Consider the following 24,521-nt stretch of genomic DNA (forward strand, 5'->3'; position numbering starts at 1 on the left):
CCCACCTTGTGAGGTCTTGGAGTTAAAAGCAACAGAAGATGTAAATAAGAAAACACACAATCAGAACGTGCAGCTTTTGGCTCCTTCAGGATATCAGAATCTGGATCTCCCTACTCGTCAGTCAGAGCTGATGAAGCCTCTTGGATGAGAGGTGGAACGTCTTCAACCAACTCAAGCAAGTCCAGCTGCTACGATTGATCTACCAGAACAACCATGACCTGGATGACTGAATGTTCACAGACAGCATTTCTATTGGTCGGTTCAACCAGGTCTGTCTAGTGGAAGAAGACGAGTTTAACTGTGACTCTTTGACACCGTTGTAGATGGAAATGTAAGCAAAGCAGAGATAAATAGAAACTTCTTGGACCAAGTTTTCTACACCTGCTGTGACTGAATCCTAACGCAGCAGCTGACTGACCCTTCACTGTTATTTAACAAAGACTTCTTAAACTCATTAAGCTGCACAGTAGCTTCTGCATAATGAGTAAAATCAATTGGAAACGTTGCATATTTTACTATTTGGCACAGCAGCAGCCTCCAAGTTGTCCATTAAACACGGAACCAATTAATCTGGACCCGTATTTGGTAAATTACAGGATGCTGTAATTCAAAAACCTAATGCCATTGGATGCTGAGAAAGAAGAAGAAAAGAAACGATGAAGTAGACGGATGGAATGAGATTGTTTAATAAAACTGAAGTCTGTGAGTTCAGTCAAGGTCAGTTAGAGTTTTTCCTCTGGGTTTCCTCAGTAGTGGAGCTCCATCCCAGTAACTCCGGCTGTGGCGTGTTTCATTCCAAAATGATTGTGCCTAACAAATCACTTACATCATGTCAAGTCCAATCTAGTGATGAGGAAGATGGTCGTGCTTGCGCCTGCCAAGTGGTTACATGGAGCTGGTGATTGCTCTCTGCTGTTTTATAGGCTGAGATGGTCATGTTGAGATAATAAATTATGGACATGATCAATGCAGCCTGGCTTCAGTTAGCCTGAGTGATGGACTGATGCGAGGCTGCTTTCCAGACACTCTTTGTGTTACTGGTCCAAGTCACATGCTGCATGGTAGAAAAGATTCATATTTGTGGTAGGAACTCTGACGTCCATGTGAACAGTAAAGCTGCATTAAAGATACGTATGAACAGGCGAAGGTCCATTTGTTCATAGTGGATCAAAACACTGGGTCCCTTATAGCCACATCAGTCAATTAAATCTATTGAAGTCATCGTCAAGAAACCAATTTCAGACGACTTTTCTCAGTGACATGGCCATAAACTGTATGTAAAGATGGATGAGAGTCAGTGGCTCTGGCCGTAGCCGTCTTGACAGCGCCTGACTTTAACTCCCGGCTGATCAGAAACGAGCAGCGAGGTGGAGCTGAGGTGGAGCTGAGGTGGAGCTGAGGTGGAGCTGAGGTGGGCCGTGGACTGTCCTGTGACGACACCCGGCTCACTCACTGAAAAAATAAGCCTGTGGTTGTCTTTTAATCAGGTTTTTATAATTTTACCCCGTTGTTTTCTAGTTTCAACAACTCCCAAGACGTGACGTAGCTCCGTCCAGACTCCTTCTGCTGGTAAATCTTTACAATCTGTAGCCATAGAAAAAGGTTTTTTTAGGTTTTTAAAGTGTGTCAATGGTATAACATGATGATATATTTAAAAGCTAACCCTCGCTCCATATGTACAGTGTTGTTGTTGTGTCATTACGTTGGGCTGCATGCCTTCTGTTCCTCTCTGTGTTTCTGTCTCTACTGCAGAGCTTCCCTCCCTCGCTCATCTCACATAAAACGTGGTCAAAATAAAGCAAACAGTTGGCTGTTAGTGGCTGAAACAGAACACACTGGGATGTTTCTGCAGACAGAGCTGAACTCCACAGAGAGAGTCATCCTGATATGTGGACTGGGACCAACCGCAACAGAATTAGAAAGTTATGGAAATTGAGTTATCTCTCGATGACCTATAAATAACTGCAGCACAGTTGTGAGATAGTATGACAATCGTATTATGCTTCGTCCGGGCGGTTCTCTCTCCACAATCTGTCTCCCAACCACCTTACTCTCTCCTCGTTCCCCCGTTCCTCTCTCATCTCGTCCCACTCTCCGCTGGGTGAGTGTGTTTTGTTAGGGAGGGCTGATTCTTCATACTTGGCTGAGGCTTTATGGACAATAAAGATCTGATTTCAAAGTCCGGCAGGGTGTTGGGCCTGGGGTCTTGGCTCAGCTTTAGTTGCCTGCTGGGAGGAGATACTGCACAGCCCCTAACCAGATGGCCATCAGCCCACATACAGTAGATTCATATTGTACATGATGTGTATTGTTGAAATTCTTATCTGCATGCGCTCCACTCTTCACAACTGTGGTCTTGGTGTGAGTCACTGAGCTGCACTGACCTCCTCAAAATGACTTAAGTGTCAGTGTTTTAATCATTTCACACAGCATAGTGTACGCACTGCACGGAAAAAGAAGGACTTCTCTTGGAATTTTGTAAAGACGAACGGAGGTGATATTTACTCCTGTTCCATTTGCACCAGTCTGAGTTCACAGTTCAGCCTGAATCACAGATTTCAGTGACCGGTTTTAGCATTTTTCATAATAAACTACAAACTAGGTGACGGCCTGCTCACTGCTAACTCGGTCCAGAAGACATATGGTGAGCTTTGGCAGAGAAGCGTCGGGGATTTGCGGTTAGCGGGTCATGTGTGATCCTCTCACCCTTCTCTGCCTGTTAGTTTTGCAGGAACAACGCTTGGAGCAGGAGACACGGCGTCCTGCACGAAGACGCTCGCCAGCACAGGAGCAGCAATCAGGATCCTCTCGTCTGATTGTGTTCTCGCTCTTTCCCAGACCGCAGTACCCTCAGCTGTTCCCTCCCTGGCTGTTTCATCCTAATCACATAGCTCAGAGTGGAGATATGTGACATGTCCTTCCAGCATGTATTATACATCTGCAGGGACTTAGGTCAGTGTTGCAGAGGAGAACGCCCTGATAGATACGGGAGCTTCACGCCGGGCTGCCAACAGTGCATTTTTTAGTCATTACATTAAACTTATAACATGAGTTTTGTTCCGTACGATATTTTGTAGTTAAGGAGGGAAACAATGGCAGGGATGAAACAAGGATTTACTGGTGACTTTATTAAAAGTTTGATCTCACGGCACGGCCCACGTCATGAGCGTCGGCACCTTTCAGCGCTTGTTTCCTTTGGCATCACTGAATTCCAGCACTTTGTGGGCAAGTTCAGTCAAACACAATTATTTAATTTCGAGCCGCTTCATACTGATATAGTTTTACACAATCACACCTGGCAGCTTTCTGTACAGTAGAGACGAGTTTCTCTCAAAGCAGCGTTGCAACATACGACTGGTTAAAGTTTGAGGACTGTGCTGGATGTGGCATGTGGTGTCCAACCAGAGTCAGTCTGTCAGTCCAGAGCGGTGGATCTGAGCAGCAGCGTGGACGGCTGGTGGATATTTATCATACAAGTGGTGCTTTTGACAGGTTTGTTTTTGAGTAAACGTCCTATAAGCTGTTGTTGTGTTGACATTACACAGTCACGCCCCATTCAGGGTGAATTCTCAGTAACTGGACTGAATCATCATCGACAGCTCAAGACTTTAGTTTGTCCAGCGCTTTGACATATGAGGAGATTTTTCACAAAACCAACATAATTCCCATCATTTTGTACTTTGTGTTTAAAGCTAATTATCAATTATCGCCAAGCAAAGTTCAACGTGCAGGTCGGAGAGCCCAACGTGTTCAACCAGCTTGAACTCTGTGAGTGATGACGTAAGACCAGGCAGCCGGTAGAAAGGAGGCATCTCACCTGCACAGAGGACAAAGTGCAGGAAAAGCCAAATTTGTGGTTGTATTGAGACTTGAGGAGAAAAGTTAAAGGACATGATGTAAAGTCTTTACCTTTCTATGGGAAGTGCTGTAAAGTGACATGTTATGAGTTGGTGCTATATGCTAAAATATTAATTTAACTGAACAGTGCTAATGCGTGTTAGCAAAGCTAGTGCTAATACGGGCTACTTAGCACGGGACAGTTACATCTTCTCTGTTGAAGTGTTTGCATTCAGGTGAACGCTTTTTGCTTGAGAGGACGGTGATGAACTCTCCTCCTATCTTGCTCGCTCATCTGCGACCTGTGCGCTGAAACCTGCAGCGAGTGCAGCGATACCGCATCCTGTGTGAAAGCCGCTTTATGCAGAATTAAACCTGCATTCTAACTAATGACCAGCAGGGGGCAGCTCCTTTGGTTGCTAAAGGCAGTTTAATTATACAGAAGTCTATGAGAAAATGACCACAACTCTCCGTCAAATCAGAGCCTCAGTAAACATCTTCCAAATAAGTTTATGATCTCAGTCACTAGCTTGAAGTCTCCTTTAGTACAACATGAAGTTCGTTTCATAAGTTATCGTCCCACTTAGAGTGAAACAAACAATAATTCAGGGCATGGCTAGTTTGAGACTGACAGACGCTGCTGTATGCATCGTGTCCTCTGGTCAGATAACCCTCACTCATGTTGTTCAGTTCTAAAAGACCAAGATGGTGAAGCCAGACCCATCGTCCACAAACCAACAGGTACCATCACAGCTACTGTACACAGAACTACAATAAGCAGAATTATGTCCAATAGATTTGTATGTCTTACAACAACAGTGTCACTGGAAATATTGTTTAAGAGCCCTGGAATGCTGTAATCTGCTCTATCTGTGTGTCACTGTGATGGAAAACTATCTGTGGAGGAAGAAAAGCTAAATAAACAACTGGCTGCAATAACTTGTGGTTTCCCCTTTGGTCTGTCATTAATTGAAGTGAAAGAGCATTGGTCTGGATTATGGAGCGCTGCCTCCCTCCCTCCTCCACCTAGGAAAAGCTAACAGGCCTAACCCCTGTGCTGCCACACCTATCACACACACATTCCCCCTCTCACACCGCTTTCATCTGGGCGTGAAATGGATTCCTACTGTCTGCCAGAATGCACCACCTATCTCTGGATGTGATTCTCTTTCACCCTCTTCCTTTTTTCCCCTCCTGTCTCCGTGCCACATGCGTGCCCTTTTGTTTCCGTAGAAGAGAGCCTTGCCCACATTACAAGTCCACGGAACACATTCCTCTGCGATTATGATCAGAAATGATTAGAAATCCCATTGGGGCTAATATTTTATTTGACAACTTGAATTAGATCTAAATCAGAAACACATGATGGCCTTAACCTTTTTAAAATAAACCACAGTCATCCCTGGAATCCCCAGGAGAAAGGCATGTTCATGAAATTCCTTCATAACTGGCACACACACACACACACACACACACACACACACACACACACACACACAAGCAGAAAGTGTGAGAGAGGTTGTAGTATAAAATATTAATACCTCCCGCCGCCACATGATGTTACATGTCCACAAGCAGAAAGTCTTCAGAGAGGAAGGAGCTGCAGATTTGCAGAATGATGGTCCTGTTGCAGCAGGTAGCAGAAGGAAGACCTGCTGCAGTCTGTCAGCTGAAGCTCCATAAATGATGCTTATTCAGATTTAACCTGCTCTGGCTCTCCTGTAGGGTTCTGCCAGCGACACCTCTGTGACCCGGTCGTCACTGGACAAACATTATTTGGATCATAACAGGGTGAAGAATTGACTGTCTGACCGTCTGTAGCTCTGCAGAGAGGTGATGAGGAGGACGTAGAGGTTAAGGTTCTGGTCAGCAGGTCCAGATGTTTTCTCAGAACTTCTTCAGGATTTTGAATTGTTCAAGTTGCTTCTGACAGAATCTCCTCCTCTCATGATGTCTTTGTGCAGAAAAGATAAAAAAAAATAAAGGTGAAGAATTTATAATAAATTGGAGCTACAGCAAACTGTTCTGAGAATTCTAGTAAACCCGACCCAGCAGCAGCGGTGGAAAGTAACTGAAGAGTTCATGTGAAAAACAGATAACTCCATTCCTGTAGATTTTCAGAAAACCTATTTATTTGTTGTTTGCTTGAGATAATGTCGATCAAACTGAAGCTGAGTGGATCTGACTCAGCAGAAATGACAGAAATAGAGATAACTGATATTGTCTCAGGTAGACGATGGAAAAGTGGGTTTTCTGAAGGTTTGTGAAGATGAAGTTGTCTGTTTTTGCAAATGAACTCTTCAACTACATTTACTCAAGTAATATATTTAAGTTCAGTTCAGTCTGTTCATGTGAGGGATGCAGTCGACGTCCCGGCCAGTACAGAACCATCATTCCTCTGATCTACAGGTGGCAGCAGGTTACCAAGACAAGCAGCAATATATCAGCAAAGACGGGGAACACAACAGCTTCTATCAGTAGTCATGCAGGTCTCCAGAGGAAGCTTGTTTTCTTGGGTTGAAGACATACATAACTAGAGGGGCTCAGAGTGCATCCTCACCCCTGACCAGTGTCTTCTCTCACAGACAGACAGACGATCAGCGAACCCACTGATCACGAGGTTCTGCTGAGGTCAGCACGAGTAACGCAGAACTGAGCTGCTTCATAATGACTACTTTTAACTTTAACGTTTCTAGCGGCCTACATTTTCTCGTACCTCCTTTACCTCCAACGTTTACTCGTAGTGAAACACTTAGATGGCAGAAATCGTAGTGATTGATCTGATCTGATCTGTAGCTCCTCTCAGTTTTACCGAGTGTGTTTCAGCTTTAGCCACGACTGTACAGTTAAAGTTCACTGTCTCTGCTCTCACAGAGAACATTCAGCCAAAGCAGGCAGCTGCTGCCACCTGAGATACAGCTGATCAATAACTGGTCACCAGGTGGAGCCTTTATGACCTGAAGAGCCAGATGTTGAGTCAGAGCCGTGCTCCTGATCCAATGAGCTCAAACAGTCAGTGTTGTAGATAGAAGAAACCCATCCTGTCCAGCAGCTACCCAACATACACAGCTTATGAGTGGACTAAGCAGCGTTGCCTTCACTGTACGGCATGGAGGCCATTATCAGTCGGTGTTTTTACAGGTTGTGACATCAGCCTTCAGCACCCAATAAGCCTTTTCAAACAGAAGCAGAGCTGCAGGGAGCATAGCAACACTCACTGCTGTTAGCGAGGAAGACCCAACCGCTGGTACATGAGTTAAACTGATGGTTCAGATGTTTCTCACATTTCCGTCCTTTAATCTCCATAATTTTGGCCGCACAGATTCCATTAAAGATCTTCTGTGAAGCTTCAAGCTGAAATTTGATGAACCACCACACTCTCCTAATTCCCCATTTGGTCTATTTTTGATCACCACCAATAACCCCAAAGAAAGACGAGGACCGAGTGGACGTGTTGTGAGTAATGATAACGTTACTGCTGGACTCCTGATTATTAGACTGGATTTAGGCAGCACGTGGCCGGTGCTGCTCTGACACACTGTGTGTTCGTAGGTACATCGATGAACGTGTGTGCCGGCACATCCACCCACATCCTGCAAGTTTCCAACACTTCTGCCATTTTCATTTAGTAAAACAAGTTTTTTTTTGTCTTTGTGATTTGTTCTTGGTTGGGTTTTTTAATTTCACCGGCCAAAACATACCGTCGATATTAGCATGATGAGGTGTTCTGATAATAAAACGAGCTGATTGAACTCCAGACAGGCATCGTTTGAGTCGCTTGTAAAGACATATTTTTTATTTCATTGCCGCTGATTTAAAGATTTTTAAATATCGCAGATGTTCCGTCGGGTTTTTCACGAGAAATGAAAACTTGGAGCATCGATTCTTCCACTTCCTTTATAAAACACAACCCACACAGAGAGACACACAGCCAGAGTGACTGTTCAGTGTGATTCATCAGCATTACTGGCAGAACAGTAACTTTATTATAACAGATCTTATCTCGTCTGCCCTGCTCACCATTTGAAAGCTCAGGCTCTTTTTTGCTCTTTCTTCTTTTTCCAGCTCGTGTCCAGAGGGCTTGTGGTGTTGCTGCTTGTTTGCCGGGACCAGCCAGATGGGTAACACACACACACACACACACACACACACACACACACACACACACACACACACACACACACACACACACACACACACACACACACACTCAAAGACGAACCGGGCTTCTTTGCTCTTGTTTTGTCCCTGCTTGATCTCTATCGCACACATGATGCACGCCCACGCACCACAGCACAGGTGTANTGTCTTGGAGATAGCAGGCACAGATGACTTGTGGATCCGTCTCTATTCGCTGCCAGCCACACACAGACACACAGACAAAGCTTTTTTAAATGAGGAACATTCCCATACGGACCGTCTCAGACTTCAGCACCAGAACAATGTATGCATGTATAATAAAATCAACATCTTTTAAAGTCCTCCTAAACATGTGCTCTGCAACATTTGGACTGATCTCAGACAGCAGACATGAGATCCAAAGCTACCAGAACACTGATCATAAACTCTTTCTAGTTGTTCTGGTCCCATTCGGGTCGTCCGTTGAACAGAACACCATTAATTCTGTCTCTCAGCTCTTTACTGTAACATTTGCTAATCACAGCATGAACCCTCCCTGAAATGTGGATGAAATGAGGCTCAACTGTAACTTGAGGCAGTAAGAGCTGAGTCGGGTCAGTTTCTTTGTGTATAGCGCCATCTTGTGGAGAATGATGAACAAACAGCGACAGCATGAGGCTGAAGTGGAGGTTAGTCACGGCTGATGTTCATTCTGACTCACTTTTAGGGGAAATTGCACAAATCTGAGCAACACACATTCACAAACACGTATAAACGTTTGTGCCAAATCTAAACAACTGCAATCAATTCAGTCATTAAATGCATTCAACAGATCAGATGTTTTATCTGCAGTCAGCTGCTTTGGTTTTAGTTTTCTTTTGAGGAAGTAAATATTAGACAGGAATAGTGATATGCACAGTTTAAAAAAAAGTGTCCTATTGAATGACATGTTTAATAGGGAACAACTCAACACAATATTGTTAAATGTGCTAAATCTGGTACACGTTCTGAAAACCACAACAAGCTCATTTGGACCCAACAATCCAGCATGTGTTCATCTCTGGCTGTTAATGTCGTCCTGCCATAAACTACGCAGTCATCTTTGTTCATCTCTGTGTTACTATAATATATAAACACAGAAGTTAAAAAGGTTAAATTATGATGCTGCTGTGAAGTGACTCATTTATACACAACTTAATACCGATGACTCCTCATGATGCTGCATTAAGTTGAGTGTGTTTTTCAATTCACTTTGGAATAAAAGATGACTTTCTGTTATGAAATAATTCAGGATTTAGAAGTTTAAACAAATGGCTTCATCATTGTTAATTAATCACTGATCATTTCTCTTCAGGTCACTGAGATGTTGCTCCTCACTTGTCTTTTATCTCCTAAATTCATCAGTAAGGTTCTCAGACACCCATCTAACCTTAAAAAAATGCAAAGAATCTTTAGTAAAGTCCATTATTTACAGTTTACTAGCATGTATAAATCCAAACCTGATGACCTATTCAAAATTATGATGTCATTAAATGATATTAATCAAATTAAATCCAGTTTATTGTCGTGTTTCTGGGCATCCACAGCAGGACAGGCAGGATGAGAGCGCTTCTTCAGGATCCAATAACTTAAAGCAATTTAAATAAACTAGTGTTTGTGTATCTGGACCAGCAGCTCAGCATCCTGACAGCTGGAGGCATGAAGCTGTTCATCAGTCTGGAGGTTCTTCCTCTAACGCTCCGGAAACGTTTTCCTGATGGCAGCAGATCAAACTGTTTAAAATGAAACATGTTAATGAATAAAATCTTAACGATTTCTTATTACTTAATGGAGATAATCAGCTTGTGTCCAGTCTGTGGCGTCCACATCCGGAGCAGGAGCAGGTCTCCGCCCCGCCCACCAGGTCTGCACCAATCAGGAGCAGCCTCAGTATGTAATGTGCAGCCAGACTGCAGTGCTCGCTTTGGCCACAGAGCGGCAGCACCGAGACGCACATGTCGTCTTACACAACTTTGTTACCAAACCGTGGAGGACTTGTGTTACATGTTGCTCCCCTGAAGGTCCAGCTGTCTCCGTGGAGGTTCGAACATCCTGTGAGTTCTGGAGAAGCTTGTAAAGGCTGAGGTTCTGGAGAGCAGCAGCTTGTGACGATCACGCTGGTTCCGTCGTTTCCGTTTCCTTCTGCGCATGTTTTCTTTGCAGTAAGTGACAAAGTTTCAGTTCATTCTTTGGCTTGTCAGTGAACTCAGTGTGTGTGAGGAGATGTTCTGACGGGCTTGTACCTGGTCTGTGTGCTGTTCTGACAGGAAGGAGCGTCTTTACGCAACCATGAAGTCCATCGTGTGCGTCTCATCGTCTGTCAGAGTTCTGTGCCAGCACGCCTCGGCCTGCTTTCTACTGAATCGCAGTTTAAGTCTCTGCAGCTCCGTGGGCAGATGTCCACATGCGGACAGAGCCGTCGTAGCTCAGCCACCGTGCGTAACCGGCGTGCGTTATTTCCAAAGAACCCGTAACGCAGCGGTGCAGATGGTGACCGCAGCTTCTCCCCCCACGCCTGCGCCCATACCTGGGAAAACAGAGGATGCACTGGCCATATACCAGGCTGGAAGACGGGTGGAACCTAAAACAGCAGCGAGAGCAGCTCCACCCCTCTCTCCATACACTCCATACGCCAAACCACGGAGCAACGGGGCTGCACTGGTCAACATCCAGTCTCTGTTTGAGGAGGATGTCATCGCTGAGCTGTGCTCCAGGCTGGCAGACCTTTCCTGCGATGACAGAGCAGAGGGACTCGCCACCTTACTCGGAGCATGTGTTGAGTTCGGCCTGGAGGCCCACAGCCCTTCGGTCCTCAGGCTGATGAATGAGTGCCTGGAGCTCCTCTCCAACGGGGACGTAGGGGTGAAGCAGCTCTGCCACCTGGGGAAGGTGGCATGTGCCCTGGAAGGCGGCCAGTCACCCATGGTCACCGCGGTCCTGGACTCTATAGGTGCTGCTGTAGAGGAGGAGGCTGTGTCTCCCAGCGAGGCGGCCGCCGTCTACTCCCTGCTCCCTCTGGTCTACGAGCCTGCCAGCCAGCAGCAGGCACTGATGCTCTCTGCTCTGCACAGACACACTCAGAGGCTGGTTCACCGGCTGAGGGCAGGTCAAGTCAGTGACATCCTGCAGTCGCTGCTGAAGCTACAACAGAGTCAGGTAGAAACAAAGAACCTCCAGCAGCTCTCACTAACAGACCTGAACACATGATGACACCAAACAGCCTGTTAACAGCTCTAGACTCTGTCATTAAGGTCCTCTCAGTGCACTGTGAATCTGCTTGTATTCCATATTTAAATCATGACTGTGTTGGCTCCATCCTCCTGTGTGAAGTGTTCTGAGGGGATTTAATACTGAGATGAATGTTGTGTTTCCAGGCCATCCCCTTGGTGCTGAGACTGTGTCACAGGGCGTCGCGGGTCTTCAAAGCTTTCAGTGATGATGAAATAATTAAGGTGCTCTCTGCTCTGATGACTCTGGGACAGCATGATGAAAAGCTCCTGGCTGCTATGGAGAGACACCTGCCAGGTGTGTTCTTGGGCCGTACTGGTCGTAGATAAACCGGTCTAGAGCTGGTACATGTCTGACTTCTGTAGGATGTTGTATCTCACAATGGGACGGGGGAATCACAGAAGGTCGTTCTGTTTTTCAGAGAGGCTGGGAACGTGTGACCCTGAGGTGATCAGCACTGTCATGGAGTACTGTCTGCACATGGGCTGTCGCTCCGAGACGCTCTTTGAAGCTGTGGCTGAGAACTTTGTCTGCAGCGCTGAGAAGCACAGCACCCCCCAGATAGCCAAGCAGATAGTAGCCATGGGGCGACTCAACTACCTGCCACAGGTGAGGCTGGTGTTCTGTTGTCATACTGTAACACTGCATGAACCTGGAAACACATCTAAAGCATGTCTGTGAAGATCCTCAGTCCTCCAGGTCAGGGTTGTTCTCGTAGGTTAATCGTAGCAACTGGACCTGCTTGAGTTTTCTGAAGACGTTCCACCTTCATCCAAGAGGCTTCATCAGCTCTGACTGACTGGTTGGGAGTTCCACATCCTGATATCCTGAAGGAGACGTTAACACCTGAGTTTTAGTTTCAACAAACCCCCAGTTGAAACTGAAACTCAGATATTAATGGCTCCTAAAGAATATCAGCATCTGGAACTCAAATCTAAAGCATGTATTTTCTCAAAAACAATTTCTGCTCTTCTTCAACAGAAATTAGTTTCACACACTGTCACAAGTTAAGAATGAATTTACCAAATCTAACTCTGGATCAGGACTAAATGCTGAGAAGCACACCTGGACATCAGTTTAATGAGGCTGAAGTTAGCTGTAGTTGCCTAACAGCTGCTATAATCTGTTTCCTTCTGGTGTGTCTCCATCACTCCCCAGTGCTCCAGTGAGATGTTTAAAAAGCTCGAGAGCATTTTGTCGACGACGTTTTCCCAGTTCCAGCCTGGCTCGCTCATAGACATGCTGCACGCCTGCATCCACCTGGAGCGCTTCCCGCTCAACTACATGTCCAGAGTTTTCAGCCCGTTCTTCCTACAGAGGCTGCAAGGTAGGACGGTGAGAAGGACAGGTTCAGGAACACTCCTCTGTGTTCCAGCTGTAACTTCACATCTTTACATGTACAAAGTGAGCGCTGTGCTTGACAGAGCCACACCGACACATGTTGTGCAAACATGCCAGTGTATGTGATTCATATGCAACAGGCTACGTAACGTCTCTTACGTAAGCTATTTTTGTCTGACCGACAGCAAAGGAAGAGCCATTCAACAAGAATGCCTTGGGACAGCTGACACAGCTCCATCTCTCCACCGTGTTGGAGTGCACGTGCTACTGGGTGAGCATCATGTGGAGAAGGGTTTGTAGTGTTTGTGACTTTAAATGGGATTTATTCCCTGAGTGTCAGCTAACTTATTAAACACTGCCTTGAGTTGGGTAATTAATAGCAGTAATGAATTCACCGTCATGCTTTCCCCCATCAGGGCCCCAGGCTGTCCTTCTACCACCACGTCAGGACGTTCTCCTCGGCGGACCAGGCCTTTGAGACGCCGATGGAGAATCTGTTGTACAGACAAGTCAGGGGACCACTCGCTCAGCTGCTGGGGGGAAGGTTTTACTCTACCAGAATCTTTACTCACAACGGGTACACTGTAGGTAAGCTACGAGCACATGTGTCACGTAAATATGGGATTTAAAACAAGGGGGATGTAGAACCTGTATCATCCCAGATTAATACATTACTATATATTGCATGTTGACCTTGGTGTGAGATATAACATGGGAACATTTTATGGTGCATCGTAGAATTTTAAAAGTGGTTTACTAAAGCTCCACTTGACTTGTTGCACCTCTGTGCTTGTTGCGTACTCATGGACATGTTGCTTTGCTTCCCTTTTCTGTCCAGATGTGGAGCTCTGCCTCGACGAGAAGGGGTTTGTTCTGCCTCCGTCTCAGTGGGATCACACCTACAAAAGGTAAGAGCTGCTCAGGTTGGTGTAGTTAGAGTCCCATCAATAGGTGAACAGGTTGAGATATGGGCGAGACATCAAGCTGAAAGTTCTATCTGGACGTAGATACGAATACCAGAAAGTTCAGCCGTGTCCTGTTCAGAGTTTCAGGTTGGCTGGATTTAATTTGCACCTCCTCTAATTGTTGGAATAATTTTTTCTACATCGTGTCCATTTATAGAATTGCGCTGTGTGTGGATGGACAGAACCGTTTCTGCAACAATACGAACCACCTGCTGGGGAAGGAGGCCACGAAGAGGAGACACCTGCACAGGATGGGCTACGAGGTGGTGCAGGTATGAGTGACATCACTGGTGAACGTCATCAGAAAACTGCACGTTGCAACGACAGATCACAGATGTGTTAGCTGCTAATTTACTGTTGATGAACTAAGAGAGAGTTATTGTTGACGTGGTTCGTAATTGGCCTCATGCTCACAAGTTCCTCAGTTTGTAGTTTCATTTTCCTCAAGCGTTTTATGCAGATGCTATGAAATGTTTTCTAATGGGGGGTTTGTGTCCCTCTTTTTTATTTGTCTAAGGAATTTTAAAGGTTTTGTCTCTCGTTCTGATCCAGATGTCTTCTCCTTTTCTCTCACAGATCCCCTACTTTGAATTTGAGATGCTGAGAACTCATGAGGAAAGGATTCAGTATCTTCATGACAAGATTTTTCCTGCTATCTCCAAGTTTAGCTGCTGATCTTACCTACAAAGTCAGGAACAATCTACCTCACATGTCCTCAGTGACATAAACATCTCTAAACCTGGGACTGGGACTATGCTCATCTTGGTGTCCAGTAAACAGATACAAGCCTGGAAGTGCACAGTGACTACAGATAGTTTGTTGTTGGTTCCCATGTGCCCGACATTCAGCGACACAGCAGCCTTATGTTCAGCAGCAAAGTAGAGACGTGTCAGTGGAGAATCACACGTCACCAACGTATCAGAGCTGTTGAAGGAATAAAGACACTGGATGTAGCTGTAAAGATGAAGCTCCTACAGCAGAGGAGCTGGAGGAATGCCTCCCATATATCATATATTATAACTTTATGGCCTATTATTAGTTTTAATATCTACAATAATTATTTTGTATCCAGTTGTTCATGATGAACAACATCCACGATGACATGACAGCCACTATTTATGTGATTAATCTAAACACAGAATATAATATATTGATAATAAATTTGACAGTCACATGGCTTCAGCTTTTGCCTTTTCCCCAGTTGTGCTTTTTGTACTTTGTTCGGATGCAAAGATGAATCTAAAATGTACACGAGATGTAAATGATGTGCAATATGCTTTTATTTGATTTAAAAATGTAAACCATAAAGCGCCTTACAGTATCTGATGGACTGGTGGTCGGTTCTTCAGAACAGAAAACACTTGGAGCGGATCAGAGAACGTGTGCAATGTCTAGAACCAAAAACAAACGTGTCTGTTTGTGTAAAAAAAATATACTCAATTGGTTTACATTTTGCAGTTATCAGCTTATAAGATCTTCTCCTTCTGCACAGTTAACCACGTTTCTATTGATGGGATCAGACACACGCTGAACAGATGGACCGAGGACCCAGAGCTGAATGAATCGAGGGTAAATCTGCTTAAGAGTCCATGTTTTCATTGTCATTCGGCACGCACAGTACATTTCTTCATGTCAGCATATCAAAAGAAAGCAGAAAGAGAAGCATTCAGTGCCACGACATGAAGCTCTTTGTTGTTTGTGAACTCATTTAAAGCAGTCGGTGGTGAAAACATTTCCTACCCCAGCTCTAGTAAGTCATCATCTCTCCCCTTTATTCACATTTTTATGGAGATGTCTGTGAGAGTGGAGGCTGGAAAGACTAGAAAAAGCACAGATAAAACTGGTGGGACTGATGAGAATAAAAGGTGTGTGACACTGTGTGGGATCTGGAGTCAAGTTGGGCAAAATAATGAGGTGGATTTTAGTAAAAGCCGTGGACACGACAGACCTCTGGGACGGCAGGTGGAGGAGCTGACTGAAGTCTCTGCTGGTGCCTTTCCTCTTCTTCAAACGCTGTGTTCCTCAGCCACGGCTTCAGACGTCCTTCTGCTTCTAATGGAGGACACCATATGTTAACCACTCGGTATAATGAAGCAACAAACAGAAGGTAACGATGGCCAGGCTACTGTCAGTGTGTGTACAGTGTGTGTGTGTCTGTCTTCACCTGGGCGACGCAGGTGGCGAGATAACGGTGTGGGGGTGTGCTGTGAGGACCAGCTCTCCTCTGACAGCTTCCATCATCAGGTTCTGGAGGGTGCTCAATAAAACATCTTCAGTCATGTCAGCAGGTACGCGTTCAGCCTGCGGTGAGCGCTGTGCTTCAGCTCCTGAGCCTCCTGCAGTCCTCTGTCTGTCTCCACTCAGCAGAACTGGAGGTTGGGGTGAAGCACGAGGAGAAGACGAGGTAGAACACACAGGAGGACGGGGGGAGGATGGAAAGGATGCGCAATGAGAGGAAGTGGTTTCTGTAGGCTGGTAGGTGTGGGGCTTGGAGGCCAAAGGAATCAGAGACCGAACAAAGGCTGAATCATCAAGTATGTTCCTGGAAAGACAAAGTGTGTAAATCCAACCATCACCAGAATGGCACAAACATTAGACCTAATATCAGCAACTCAATGTATTGAAGTCAAACAGTCAGGCTGAATGTCTGAGTGTTGGTCTTTACTGGTTGTTTATCTGGGTGCTACCTTAGTAAGGAGGTCAGTGTGAGCACCAGGATGTCTTTGTCAGGACCGTGTGTCAGCGTAGACGGTCCAGCAGGGACGGAGATCTTTTCAGGTTGCTGGTTCTTCTCTGACTGGAGGAATCTGCAAAAGGCCGCCGAGATGAAAAATGACTGCTTCAGAAGATCAGGGTCCTAATTTTTGATGCAAATTTCCTAAACTTCTAACATGAAAATAATTATAAAAGAATCAACTGAACCAGGATTATAGCCAGTCATGTTCAGTGTGTGCTCTAAAAGGTTTTACCTGTAACGCTGATTAAACTGGTCAGGCAGGTGAGTGCAGTACTCCAGACGCCCATGGGAGTGCGCTGTAACTGCCAGGTGGAGCAGAGTGGGCTGTGGTGGATCAGGGCGCCTCCATACTGTTGGTGTTTCTCGCTGCAGCCTCCGTTCAGCTCTTGTTCGTTTGGTGCATATACTGGCCACGGTTTCATAAGTACTGCTGGCACAGATAGGAGGAAGAGTCTGGGAGGAAAGACCAGATAACAGTTATGTTCTCAGAGGTTTACATGTTTTTATAGATGCCTTTAAATGATTATAACATGGAAAGGACATAAAACAACCTTGTATTTTCTAAGCGGAGGCCCTTTGCTTGCAGGAGCTGCAGGAGGTTCCTGTATGAACACAAACGGTGAATACTGTGAAAAGACTGTTACACATTTTCAGAACTGACATTTTTCTGTGAAGTCAGACCTGGTCGATCAACATTCTTCGGCTCTCCGTAACATTCTGGTCTGTGGTTGTGAATTCATCTCGCTGTCTCTCTTCTTCCCAGCGCTGCAGAGCATCACGATACCCAACAAGCTCAGCTTCCTGACTGACCTGGAGGAAAAAGGTAAGAGACACAGCATGTTTGGAAGAAGCAGGCTGCTAAACTGGTGCTGAAATTGATCTATTTTTGGAACTTCATGCAGCTTTGAATCTACCCTGGCCCTGCTGTGGTACCTGACAGACCAGGTCGAGCTGATAAACGGTGGGGTAGTCTGAAGAAGTGAAGGTCAGAGCACAGAGGACACACTCCCCTGGACGGAGACCGCCTCGCTCTGGATGGATCTGCACCACCTGACACAACACGTCAGCACATGTAACACTGGTCAGTAGTGATAAAATGACACTTTAGCCTCAAAATCTGTACGTACGACTCATCTGGCAGATACAAACAGAGCAAGACAGAAAGGGAGGATCAACTTTCTCCCTCCAAACCTGAACACAGACGTGTGCTACCTGCACACTGTCCTGTACCTGTTGGTCTCCCTGCTGGGGAAGCTCCCACATGTAGTGGACAGAGTCTGTGTAGGACACATTGGTGAGGAAGACAGTTCTTGAAGATTGTGAGCACACAGGAATGTGGCCAAGAGAGACAGTGTCTTCAGACAGGAACAGTACCTGCACACACACAAACACACACAAGCTGATATCATCACATACTCATAATGATGTGTTATTATTTAAATAAAACGCAAAAGACAAGAAGTCTGTCCAGCTCAAGGGTTTTACTCTCATTTACACTCATTTTTTCTCAGTCAGTATCTGCTTGGTTTAACTGTTCAGGTGTTCTCACCTGTCCTGGGAAGGGCACCCTCTGGACACACGGTGCACAAGCCTTACTGTCACTGCTGGTCAGTGGGTTTGACCTCGAGTCAAGCCCACATCCCTCGAATCTCACCAGTGTCACGTCCCTACCCTGGATGTGGATAGGAACATCCATCTAGTGATACAAGGGGAAAAAAAGGAATAAATCATGAACTAAGATTGAAAATGTAATTAGCTTTCTATGGAAAAAAAACAGTTATATGCATAATCTTTCCTTCTAATAAATTCAGTATTTTTCTTTTTAATTTTCTTTATTTCAATGATTATCTTTTAATTATATATTCTTGATGCTTTGCTAAACTGTCAGCCTGATAATCATGCAAAGAAAACATATTAAACTAGACTGACTGTCATAAAACTTATTGTTCATTATGATTCCTCTTGATTTCTGAGCTTAATAACAACTATGCAAAAGAGGAAATAATAGGACAATGATCAGAAGATAGAGCTCAAAGCATACTTGGTACATCTTAGCCTCCAGTGGAGAGAAGATCCATTCCAGCTTGGTTGTCTTCCCAGGAAGGACTCGTCCCTCTGGATTGAGGCAACAGAGCAGCGGATGGTTGAAGTTGTCCACCTGAAGCTGTGACAACGCAGCTGTGTCCACTTCATAACGGACCGGGACAGCACCACCGTTATGTAACTCACACACCTGCAGAGTAATGAAACACGTCACGAGTCCCACATCCTGTCTGGACCTTTGTAGAAGTTTAAATTGTAATATTGACAGATGACTTTCTCATCATATAAAGCACAATACAATCAGGCCACTCACTGTATGGACGTAATGTAAGAGACTAAACTAAACATACCTGCTGCCTCGGAGGACTGCAGTCCCCCGTAGGGACAGAGGTAAAGACACATGTATTGGAGGCAAAGTGGAGAAATGGTGCATCTCTGTCCACTGTCACCCCGTGGAAGTTCAGCTGCACACAGAAACACACCACATGCACATAAAGCACATGACAACATTAAGATACAGCAAAAAAAATAAATGAATGTAAAATAGCATAGAGACTAATTTTACTTTTGATTCTACAAGTTATTTATTTTTACTGTATTGTTTCCTGTAAAGTATAAAAGCCTGATACAGCCTCACCAAGATCTCTCTGCCATGAGAGAGTTTGAACACGACCGGTAATCGATGAGTCCCAGAAAAGTCATGACTGTGAAGGGGAGAGTTTAACGGTTATGCATCACATCAGTGCAGTCGGATAAAAGAGATAAATTCTGCTACAAACACATGATATGCAGTCATGGAAAATCCTCATAATTCACTAATTATATAAAACCTAACTTGCTTCAGACTGTCTCTTAATAATTCTCTGATTTAACGTGATTCTGTGACTTATACAGAATAATCAGATCTGACCTGTAGCTGAAGTGTACTGCCCTCCTGTGGCCAGGGAGCAAAGTGCCAGAGCGAGGGGAAATGCTGAACAGCTGGTTGTCCTGCACCTGTCAGAAAGATCAAACATCTGTGTTTTGTGTCTCTGTCTCATCTGAACTAGGGCTAAACAATATGCAAAAGAATAAAATAATATGGTGATTATATACATATGATATAACACAACTTTAGAGGGAACAGTGACTTTTTTCCACCTCATGTTATTTTATGTCTAGAAAATATGCTTTGCAGGCTGAGGTGTCTCTGTTGTATCACAATGTTAAAGTTATAATGATCTGGTAAAAGGTAAAAGGTTAAAACTTGTAAAGCAGATAGCCAGATAGTGATCCATATACAGGGGTTCTAGTCCCCGACACAGCATGTCCTTTCCCCAATCTTCTCCCAATGTTTCACTGTCCCATACATTAAAGGCAGAAAGGCCCCTCAAAAATATCTTTTAAATTAATAAAAAATCTTGTAAAGCACTTGTTTTTTGACCTTAAGTGCTTTACCATATGTTTCTTATGTACCCATTCACACACACGTGCCCTACGCTGTGACACATTTAATCTTTATCAAAAATATCTCCTGCTGTTTGGATGCTGCACGTGACCATACTGTGGTTACGATAGCAGTTTGAATTATTGGTCAGCCATAATCTGAACTTGTAATATTATTATTTTAATCGTGAACTGATTCCTAACATTCAGAAAACTTTTGTATAATGACATGTCTGACTTTCATTTGGTGCAGCTCAGTGCTGCTGAACTCTCCGCTCACGGCCCAGTGCTCCAGCTCTATCTGCTGGTCCTCTGGAAACAAGAACGCCCTGATGAGGAAGCACAAGAAGATCAGTCAGTGTCACTTCAGACTGTTTCTACAAAACTCTGCTTTAAGCACTCCTTGATGAGTGCAGACTGTAAAATGCTAACACGATGAGATGTGCACATCTGTCAGATCTGTTTCACTGCACAGTGCTGTGATATTTGCCTTTATTCCACTTTGTCCAGTCTGCTGTTCACATACCAGTTCACGGGAATCGATCCAGGGTTGTAGAACATCAACACAAAACGTGAGGGGTTTGAATTCATAGTCGCAGAGCTAAAGTTGAAATCCAGCATGGCTTTGGTGAAGATGGAAGGACTGCTGCGGAAACTAAAGACAGGAAGAGGAAACGAGGTCATGCAAACACCAACATGACTAGTCAGTGAATTGTGATATTTGTCAGGCAGGTAAAATAAAAACTTTAATTGCAACAATAATCATAACAATGACATTAAACTATGACATCAATCTGAGGTTATGCTGCTTCTAATCCAGCTCCTAACCTGTGCCTGGTGGGGGTTCTAAACATGAGCTCTGCAGGAGAGGGGCTGGACAACAAATGCTCATTGAGACTGTCCAATGAGAAGAGCTTCCACAGATGCATCTTGCTGAGCCTCGCCACGCTGCCACCACCACATGCATCCATCACCTGAAGGGTGGGAAACACACCCTGAGCTCGCACTTGGCACAGCGTCTGAGGAGAGGACGACACAAACCCTGAGGAGAAAAAGATCGACAGAGAGAGACAGAGAGCAGAAAGTTTTATGTAATAAGTATTGACAAGTAAATTCTGGAATAGGTTCAGCTGTGGATACTGTGTGTGTTTTGTGTTTACCTCTGGCATCTACTGTCTGATAGCTAATGTTCCAGAGATACTGGGCTTGACTGTGGGGTCTGACAATGGATCGGAGCTGCACTGTGGAGTGTGAGGGGATGGTCCCCCTCTCAGAGTCCAGCTGTAGGGCTGAAGGGACCAGACAGGACACATTCAGTCTGCAGTCTATTGGATTTACTATCAGATGCACAATCTAAAGTTAAACTGATGAATATCCTGCGTGTATAAAAGAATCATGAACAAGGCCACAGAAGACATTACCACTGTGCACAGTTTGGGGGTCGTGAGCCAGTCCATCATCCAGAAGCATCTGCTGTACAGTGAGACAGAAGGAGACAGGACAGGGGCTGTTGTTCACCAGAGGAACCTCAAAGGAGCGATAGCTGCCGACCAGAATCTCCCCAACATCCAGGACTGCTTCCTCTGCCTGGGAGGGAAACACATAAACTACAATCTATACAACTATATGAAAACACAACCCGAAATCCCACAAACACGATGACAGTCCCACCTCTATGGATCCCTGGGAGCCCATTCCCACTACTTTCAGGGTCAGGTGTGACTCATCAGATCCGTCGGTCTGAATCGGCCAGAAGACCAGAGTCGGGCTGAGTGTGTATGTTTCCTCTGCTGGTGGACTGAAGCACCACGTCTGAACCTGAAACAGAAACAAACAACTCAGTTATTTATTTTTCTATATAAACTGCAAAGTGACTGTCTACAGAAATGTACAGCATGTGAGACTCCATCTCTCACTGAGCTCTCATTGGGATGCAGTTCACCACCATCTGGTTCAACACAGATAAGCTCCTGGTCTGGCTCTGGAATGCTCCACTGGAACCTATCATGAAGGACAATCACAGACAGCCAGCTGTAGACAAGATTAATGATGTTGAGATAAGTCCAGACTACAAAACAATACACTGAAAAATGTCAGAAAACAGGAGCAGAATAACAACAACGAGATAATAAATCAGCCAGCCGACCGTATAGGCACGCGGCTCAGGTTCCTGATGTGATGAGTGCGCCGGGTTTGTGAGCCCACAGCTGTTGGCTGGAAATACAAACTGCTGCCTCCTTCCAGAGACATGCATGGCTTTTCCACCACACTCACAACAGTAATTTCCTAAAGGAGACAGAGACATCCACAGAATGGAAAACTAGCAGGAACAGTGTGACTGAGATTAACTTTGCTCCGTGTCCGTGTGCAGTGTACATCATACCCTCGTGAGCTTAGCCGCATTGAGCTGCAGGCGTAAGTTAAAGCCCTGTTTGGGACTCTCTTCTGACGGAGCTGTTCTGAGGGTGAGGATTTGGTAATCCCTCGGCTGGATCAAACCGCAGCTCGGCTCTACAAACAAGAATTCGGTCCCAGCGGGGATTGAGCTGTGGTCCAGACAAAAAGTGAGGGGCAAGTCTCCATCATTCTGAAATAGCACAGTCCGATGGGAAACAACACTCTGGGCTGGAAAAACCTAACGAGAACAAGATAGTATTGGAACCACAGCATCCTCTCTGAGTGTATAACAGAGTCATACAGTCTTCTACAAAGTTTTCACATGAATGTTTTAGTTTCACACGTTTTTGTAATAAATAAGATGCATTAACTGAAGCAACATGTCCATGGGTTAACAACACTTGTGTTAGTCTTTGGTTGTGCTGGTGTCTCACCACTTGAGGGGGCTTCAGGGTGCAGCATGGGAGGAAGTGTTCTTTGCCGGGCTGAAAGGAGTGGCCAATGACTCTGACAGTTACACACCAGGGTGGACTCACCGGTGGCTCACCTGCATCATGACCGTCCTGCAGGTAAGTGTGGCAGAAAAATCACGACACTGTTTGGTTCTTACAACCAGAGCGTAAGACAAATGGTTAAAACAACACTTGTTAGCATATTAATTCAGATAAGAACAGTTGCTGTAAGAGACTGTCTGCTATAATATATAACACTACCTTGGAGTATGCAAAGCACTCCAGTTCAGCTCCATGCAGGCTGTTGAGCTGCTTCGGCTCATACGTCACTCTGAACGAGGTGGACTTCAGTGGGGCCAGGTCACACAGAGAGGGAGAGACGGAGAATGGAGAGTCTCGGGAAACGGTCCACACTAGGCTGGAACAGAACCGGGTGCAATATAAGTCACACTGGACAGCGAAACAAACAGAAAATAGAGTCACATTTCATACTCAAGCATATCCTTGGTAAACAGGGTACCCCAGTTTTCCTCTGGTGTTGTTCGTGATGGAGACGGACTGAGAGGAAGCACACGACGTAGACAACCAGGATGTTGTTTTGTGATTAAACAGCAGCTCACTTGGCACCACAGAGACATGCTGGGATGATGAAGAAGAAGGCAAAGAGGAAGGATCCATGGTGGACATGACAGCAGCACTGTCTGGCCTTTGGTTTAACTGCAGACGACACAGAGACAGAGTCAGAGAGGCAGCAGTAGATCGATACTGTGACCTTCATTAGTGGCACTCCGTGTTAATAGGTCAGTGTTGATCTTTTTGGAAGTATACCTCCACCGTGGAGGAGTGCACCCCCTGCTGGTCCAAATGTCCGTTCTGGTCTTGCTGCATGGCTGTGAGGGCGTCTGGTGAGTGAAGTTTGTACAGAACCAAGTGTTCAGGTTTAAGTATGGCAGGTTTTTGGTGCTCTGAGTGACAAGTCCCAATCAGGTCCAGAAACACAGGCTCCTAAAAAGGGAGACTGGTTGAGTAGGTGGGCAGCCTTCACTATGTCTGTCTGCATGTGCATTTCTTACCCTGTGCAGTATGAGACAGGCCACTCTCCTGTGATGTGCAATCGGCTGTGTGGGCCTGTAGAGCGCCTTCAGCGTGGCGTGGCTGTGTGGGAGCAAAGTGCCACTTGCTGGACGGATACTAAACACACTGTTTCCACCACAGTCAACATCCCATTGGTAGACAACCTCAACAGGTGAAGAATTAACCAGCTTGACTGTCTGTGCAGCTGATGCTCCGTCTTCAACACATCCAAAGTCCACCACAGAGGAGGACAAGGAAACACTGGGACCTAGTTACAAACATATGTTTTATACAAATGCATTAGTTACACATTACTGCCCCTTTTTCACTTTAGGAATATTTATTAGGGTCCGAGCACCCAAAAGGGTGCGAAGACCCTATTGGAACTGCTCGGATTATTATTATTATTCGTGCCAAAGACACGCGTTTTTGAGGCCCTAAACATACTCGAAAACTCACCAAAATTGCCATGTACATCAGACCCGGTGAAAAATTTTATAATTTGGAAGAACAATACACACCTCAATAGAAAAATTGCTCCACAGCGCCACCTTCTAAATTGTCAAAAGCACATTTGGCCTAGAGCTACGCAATTTTGTAGGCATATAGAGCAGGTCAGGATGAATAAAAAAGTCAGGCTGGGCCAAGTTGTAAAATGCAACACGGCTCAACGGCGCCCCCTACAATATTTCAACAGATTCCCATTGGGGCTATGTTTGATTTACAACTACTACATTTGCTACACATATGTAACAACTTGTGATGCACAAAAAAGCCCATTAGCATGTTTCTGTAAACTCGACAGGAAATCCGCCATGTTGGAAAAACGGCGAGCATGGCGGGCCATTTTTGCTGAAAAATGGC

At 45.1% G+C, this 24,521-nt stretch overlaps 2 protein-coding genes across 2 annotated transcripts; one reads left to right on the forward strand and one right to left on the reverse strand.

The window, feature by feature from the left end:
• The first annotated feature begins 8,159 nt into the window (after positions 1–8,159).
• On the forward strand, positions 8,160–14,850 carry LOC103365943 (FAST kinase domain-containing protein 3-like). The gene is made up of 10 exons (XM_008293524.1): positions 8,160–10,157; positions 10,263–11,151; positions 11,370–11,520; positions 11,645–11,832; positions 12,382–12,550; positions 12,750–12,835; positions 12,981–13,152; positions 13,403–13,472; positions 13,687–13,801; positions 14,106–14,850. Exons 1-10 carry the CDS (start codon positions 10,144–10,146, stop codon positions 14,202–14,204), a joined length of 1,953 nt encoding a protein of 650 aa, XP_008291746.1. The 5' UTR covers positions 8,160–10,143; the 3' UTR covers positions 14,205–14,850.
• On the reverse strand, positions 14,792–23,925 carry cfap65 (cilia and flagella associated protein 65; the record flags this gene model as incomplete). Its single annotated transcript, XM_008293526.1, has 27 exons — positions 14,792–15,581; positions 15,694–16,071; positions 16,217–16,336; positions 16,499–16,719; positions 16,818–16,868; positions 16,948–17,076; positions 17,200–17,316; positions 17,479–17,640; positions 17,816–17,962; positions 18,308–18,499; positions 18,660–18,773; positions 18,947–19,013; positions 19,220–19,305; positions 19,973–20,063; positions 20,261–20,389; positions 20,563–20,776; positions 20,895–21,023; positions 21,156–21,321; positions 21,406–21,552; positions 21,651–21,735; positions 21,881–22,020; positions 22,118–22,369; positions 22,566–22,694; positions 22,845–23,001; positions 23,104–23,300; positions 23,418–23,588; positions 23,657–23,925. Coding segments are annotated over 27 exons (4,106 nt in total), but the record flags the coding sequence as incomplete, so codon positions are not given.
• Positions 23,926–24,521: the final 596 nt, after the last annotated feature.

The sequence above is a fragment of the Stegastes partitus genome, unplaced genomic scaffold (assembly GCF_000690725.1).
Source record: "Stegastes partitus isolate 25-593 unplaced genomic scaffold, Stegastes_partitus-1.0.2 Scaffold890, whole genome shotgun sequence".
Taxonomy (NCBI): domain Eukaryota; kingdom Metazoa; phylum Chordata; class Actinopteri; family Pomacentridae; genus Stegastes; species Stegastes partitus.

What these genes read in the sequence shown, in the direction of transcription:
- LOC103365943 (XM_008293524.1), top strand. An exon ending in TGGAGTGCACGTGCTACTGG is followed by an intron (nt 12,836 to 12,980) that starts GTGAGCATCATG and finishes TTCCCCCATCAG; the next exon opens with GGCCCCAGGCTGTCCTTCTA. An exon ending in TCACAACGGGTACACTGTAG is followed by an intron (nt 13,153 to 13,402) that starts GTAAGCTACGAG and finishes TTTTCTGTCCAG; the next exon opens with ATGTGGAGCTCTGCCTCGAC.